General features: G+C 35.5%; 1 protein-coding gene across 1 annotated transcript; it reads left to right on the top strand.

Moving 5' to 3' along the window:
* Window positions 1-1,105: 1,105 nt before the first annotated feature.
* Window positions 1,106-2,226, top strand: Vmn1r236 (vomeronasal 1 receptor 236). Its single transcript, NM_134201.2, has one exon. The coding sequence runs from the start codon at window positions 1,195-1,197 to the stop codon at window positions 2,197-2,199; it is 1,005 nt and encodes a 334-aa protein (NP_598962.2). The 5' UTR covers window positions 1,106-1,194; the 3' UTR covers window positions 2,200-2,226.
* The last annotated feature ends 4,113 nt before the right edge of the window (window positions 2,227-6,339 follow it).

The following is a 6,339-nucleotide window of genomic DNA, read 5'->3' on the forward strand; positions in this document are numbered from 1 at the left end:
CAGGAGTAGATGGGTTGGAGAGCAGGGAGCAGGGGAGGTAGGATATAGGGGACTTTCAGGATAGCATTTGAAATGTAAATGCAGAAAATATCTAATAAACATTTTTAAAAATTGTTTTGAAGAAAAAAGAAATTTAGAAGGTAGATCTTAGAGAGCAACCCAAAAATCCCTAGATGTAAGCCTTTGAATATAATGTGTTAAAATATTTAATGAGGGAAAATAAAATTTTTAACTTATTTAAATTTAACAAAAAAGAAATCTCTATGGTTAACATATGTAACCGGTGTAGAGCTTGGTCCTCACGTGGAACCTCTAACAGCAGGAGCAGGGGCTCTCTGACTCTGTTGCCTGCCTTTGGCAAGAGATCCCATTCCCCTAACTGGAGGTTGTCTAGCCTTAATAGAAGAAGATGTGACACGAAATTAAATTTTACATATAAAAAAATGTACAAATTCCAGAATTATTTTCTGTGTATGTAGCAAGGGCCTTTTAACTTTTATAAAACTTTTATAAAAGGGCCTTTATAACTTTTATGTCTTTCTGATTTCAACTAATAGAATTAAATATTTTTACAGGTATTTGAAAATAGTGCCATCAAATATATCATTACTTATAACTTATACAGGAAATTAAAAGTAGAAAAACTGACCTCACAGATGAGTCCTATGGGATATTGTTTTCTACTATAAATTTCCCTCTGAACCTAAAATATTTTAAACATTAGTGTCAATTGTCATAGTAATCTTTTTCCTCCAGTGTTAATGTTTGAAACTATCCCTTGACACAATGCGTGTTGGAATTATAGCCTGAATTTATAAAACTCAACTCTTGTGTCCTTAATCATACATCACTTCTTTTGGTGATACAAAAATAATATGTGTTGTTCCCTTATTAATAATGTTGTAGTCATATTACTATATTTTACATGGATTTGTGTTTAACTCCCAGAGTTAAATGTAAGCCATATGACTATTGGCTAGTTGTGAGGATGAAATCATTGCTTGCTTTCAAACATGAGTCACCCCTTACAGATATTGTTGTGCTTCTCCTGTTAATGAGACAGTGCTAGTTTTTTACACATTTCACAAAGTATGAACTTAGAGATATCTGATTGCTTTGTGGCCCAATACAATCACTTTTATATGTAAAAAAGTATGCAAAAGTGGTAGATGTCCTACATGTTGAATATATCTTATGGATTCATTTAGGATAGAGAATGGTGACTGTGTCTCCACCTTCACCTTGCCGTGCAGGATCCTCAGTTTGAGAACAAGAACTGACAACATGGAAGCCAGTGAGTTGTCTATAGGAATAATATTCATCTCTCTGACTATAATTGGAATTCTAGGGAATGTCACTCTTCTATACCACTATACATATTTTTACCTAACAAGGTACAAGTTAAGGTCTACAGACTGGATTCTAATTCACTTGATTGTAGCCAATATCTTAACTGTACTATGTAAAGGAGTGCCCCAGACAATATCCTCATTTGGGTTTAAAGATTTTCTCAATGATATTGGATGCAAATTGGTTTCTTCTTTACACAGAGTAGGAAGGGGTACAGGTATTGGCAGCACCTCATTTCTTAGTGTGTTTCAGGCCATCATCATCAGCCCCAGGAACTCCAGGGATTCAGAACTTAAAGTAAGAACACACAAGTGCATTTGTTGTTCTGTGTATCTCAACTGGGTGATTTATTTACTTATAAGCAGCGTGAATCTTGTGCATATGAGGGCAAGATATGGCAATGAAAGCACAACAAATCTGAAGTCTTTCATATACTGTTATTCTGTCCGTCATGATCCAACCAGTGATATCCTTTATGCCACATTACTGTCAGGTCCTGAAGTGCTTTTGCTGGGGCTCATGCTATGGGCCAGTGGCTCCATGGTTCTCACACTGTACAGGCACAAGCAGATGATGCAATACATGTCCAGGACCAGTCTTTCTTCTAGATCCTCCCCTGAGTCCAGAGCCACTAAAACCATCCTTCTCTTGGTCTGTACTTTTGTCTCCTTTTACACAATTTCTTCTGTTTGTCAATCCTTTGGAGCTCTCCTTTATAATCCCAAATGGTCTCTGGTGAATATTACTGCAATGTCCTCTCTGCTTTTCCCCACTGTTTGTCCCTTTCTTCTCATGAGCCAAGACTCTCGGATTTCCAGTTACTTGAAAAGGAATATACATTTCCCCTAAGCTGCTGACCAGAAAGGATTTGAGAGCTTCTGGACAGATTTGATAGTTAATCAGTCATTCTGACAGAACTGTGAGCATAATTGCAGTAATACCATGGCATGGTGGAGGTAATCATGATATCACTGTGCATGCAGATGAATGTGTTCAGAGAGAGAGAGAGAGATGCAATTTGTGATACCTTGTGTGTGCAAGTGTAACTCAAATTAGGAATACCAATGAAAAACTAGGTGTATTTTAGGTTTCATGCCCAGTATGCCCTTTGTGTTGTGCTGTTTGGTTTTGTGTGTGTGTGTGTGTGTGTGTGTGTGTGCGTGTGTGTGTGTGTGTGTGACACACCCAGAAATAGGCAACATATCCATTTAGTGGAAATCTATGCTTATATTTTGTCTCCTTGCATTGTTGCATTATATGTCCTACCACTTTTTTAAAAAATGGAATGTAAAATTACACCCTGCATTACTGTTCCCCTTGTGAATATGTGATATTGTATCTTCCTTCCTTTGTTATACTTTAAGTGCAGACATATATGTACAACACATTTCAATACACAAGAGGCCCACTCATGGCTCAAATAAATTTTCTACATTGGATATAGATCTGCATATGTTTTCCAAATATAATGTAAAATAATGAGGCCCAAACTTGCCTTCTGGATTCCCTCCTGTATCAAATAAAAACATGGAGGTAAGTTTGACCTTAATGTTCAGATCATTTTAAACGATTTCATTTCCCAAATAAAATGATTTCAGTGTATAATTTATATTTGACTTTTACAATGTCTCATGCTTCATATAATGTATTTCTATATTCTACACAATGCTGATGGAATTCACCTCTATGATTATGAAAGAATCAACATGGACACTGATCTCTTCAGTGCTGGGAAGATGGATCAGCAGTTAGGAATGTGAACTCCTCTCATAGAGTCAAGAGTTGAAGTGAAAATACCTCCACACATTAGCTAACCTCTGCATATAACTCCAGATTCAAGGGTGCCATGTCCTCTTCTGGAATCCCCAGGCACTGAACACATGAGTACAATGTTCTTCGCTTTCTTAATCAACATGCTCTGTGATATGGGAACTTTCTCAGTGTCTCCCCAGAAACTATATATTGGACACTTGGTGCCATCTGGCATGTTATCCTGGAGGAAACATTACATGTTCCAATTCTATCTAACTACATGTCTTTCCATGTGAGATCTCATGAACCATGTTCCCACTAACTTTGATCACATCTGCTCTGCTGTCCTCACTGTACCTATGCAGATTTATCAACATACTCTTACAACTTCAAATTTACGAGATAATTTATTTTACTTTCTTTGGGAATTATTCAGGCTTATGCAGTATTTTCTGGAGGGAAAGGTTGATAGAATCAATATGTGTATTGTTCAGTATAAAGTATCAGAGATGGGAAGTGACATATGGGTTTTCAAATATGTTTTAGTGGTAGCTAAATAAACACTTTCTATATTATAAATGAATATGAATACATTTTGGTTCACACATATAGTAATAATTTTCCCAATGGTTCTGTTAATGTCTATTCAGTAGATATTCTTTTCTTTAAAAATATATCTATCATTCATAGATTTTGTTTTTTCTTAATACATTCATGTTCTGCCTTGTTTTTCTACAGTTTCTTTAAAACAATTAACAGAGAGAGAACGAGAATTTAGATTTCCCAAAGAAAAGGCATTTAATTGGTTTTATAATACAAATTTGTAAAACTTGAAATTACCTACAAGCTGGTAATACAAAATTGGCTTACTAGGTTTTATTTTTATAATTTTATGCAAATGTACGTGGAAAGAATGTAATAATAATGAAATGAGATCATGAATTTGAGATGGACTGGGTCAGTGAGACATTGAATGGATTGAAGGAAGAAAGAAGAGAGATATACTTATGTTCTAATTAAAATGAAAATATCATCTTATACATAAAATAATGGCAGAATAATGCTCACAGTCAGTACATTGCATCTCTCAGTAGCAATTTTATCCTTTCTTTAAAAGAAATTTTACAGTTCAATATATTACAAAAGAGTAGTTTTGATCTTGGTACTGAAACCTTTCATTGACTCTCTCAAGTTGTCAAACCTCACACTCTATGTTTCAACTCTCCTGCTATTTCTATTTCTTGTTACCTCACATTCATGACATAACCCATAACACTAAAGATTAATTATAGAATCAAAAGTCTCAACTAAGAGAGCAACTTGACAAGAGTGTGCAGTCAAAAATAGCAGTGATCTGTCATCCCCTCTACATGAGCATTCCTAAAATCTGATGCAATGATTCTGGTGGTGTAGAGTGCACAGAACACTTGGTACCTTTCATTAAAACCCTGTATCACATGTACTAATTCCATACTATAATACTTACACAACTATGTCAATCTATATTCCAACTAATACTCATATAAATTAACTACATTCATATATTTCTGAAGTATCCCATACCCATGTCATAAAAGTAATGGTGAGACATATTAAAACTATATGTAATTGCAAGAGACCTAAATGCTAATTGATATTTTAGCTGTGGGTGTGTTAACAGAGACACAGGAAACCCATGACTACAAATTGTACTACACATTTTTAAATGCCTTCTTTTACTCCCAGATTTAAAGGACTAACATCATCTATATCCTTATGATCATCCACTTATTTTACACTGACTTGTTCATATTTGAGCAAGTCAAGTAAGTGTATTGAATTCATTAAAAGCATAGACATGTTATGGATGCACAGTGGGAAAGAACTATGAAAGAAAAAAACACTCCTATTGGGATAATAATAATAATAACAACAACAACTTAGCAGTCTATTTACAGAAGTAAAGGTGTTTGCAGTGAAAACTAGAGGGCACCAAAGAAAGAAGTTCTCTGATCTAATACATGCACCTGCATCCTTTTACTTACTCCCATGAATAATCTCTGCTGGTTCATGGCTAATAGATTGGCAATCATCTGTGAGATGTTTCAAACTGTGAGTGTCTTACTGTTCATGAGTTATGAATCGAGATTTCTCAACAAGGACTGTACACTATACTCTTACCAATATATAAATAGAAAGCTTCTGAACAACCCTTACTTCTATATTCAAGCAAGCTTAGCAAATTACAAACACATTGTAAACTGTCTCATTTCATGGAAGAAATGGTTTATATGGAGAAACTTTGTATCATCAGATGTTTTGAACACATAACTCTGGAAGTGGGCAAATGCACATGACTATTTTGCATCAAGTCATTTCTAGAAGATTATTTGTGACACATGCAAATTGCAAGGGATAAAAAAAGAAAATACATACAAATTTTGCATTTCAAAACACTACAAAGTGCAACAGCAATAAAGTGATTTAATAGAAGCTACTTCATTCATAGTTTCTTGTCATTTGTATTTGTGTTATTATCTTATTATCTCCAATTTCAAATTCATTGTTTTACTTTTCTATTTACTGTTGCTGAACCCAAAAATGTCTACTCAAATCATCCTGATACCAGCACTCCTTGATACCCACCCTAATGCTCTGGGTTCCTGAATGAAAGACACAAACACAGCCTTTATATTTAAATATGCTTTAAACAAGTCCAGGGCTGGACCACTTCCTAACCTCAACATGTCTGATGTACTTTCCAATAACCCCAACTCATCACATAACTAAAACCCATATTCCATTGTCGCTACCCAGGACCCAGAACTGCAGCTCACTTAGACTGATTGCCCCTGCACCCACATTCTCTTCTAGGTACCTCTCAGGCATAGCGTCTACTCTTTCACCACACAACAGCTGTCCACTTCCTGTTCTACCTCAGTCTCTTACATGGGAATCCCAAAGTAACACCTCTGTCTTCCTGCCCTACAATTGGCCACTGGCAACTTTATTTACCAATCAAAACCAACTAGGAACTGAATCACTCAGCATCTTGTGTTCCATCCTTTGGGGTCTCCTATAATTTGGAGGGACCAAATTAAAATAATGTAAGCAGCATTACACCAATTCCACAACAATTTAGGGGCATAGCTATAGTCTCAAAAGTAATTAAAAGTGAATATAGTCAGAGCATTTTGGATAGGAACAGCTGGCAAGGATCATATTTCATAAAACAGTGGACAGATCTAGAAAGCTGAC

This window comes from Mus musculus, chromosome 17, assembly GCF_000001635.26.
Source record: "Mus musculus strain C57BL/6J chromosome 17, GRCm38.p6 C57BL/6J".
NCBI classification, from domain to species: Eukaryota; Metazoa; Chordata; class Mammalia; order Rodentia; family Muridae; genus Mus; species Mus musculus.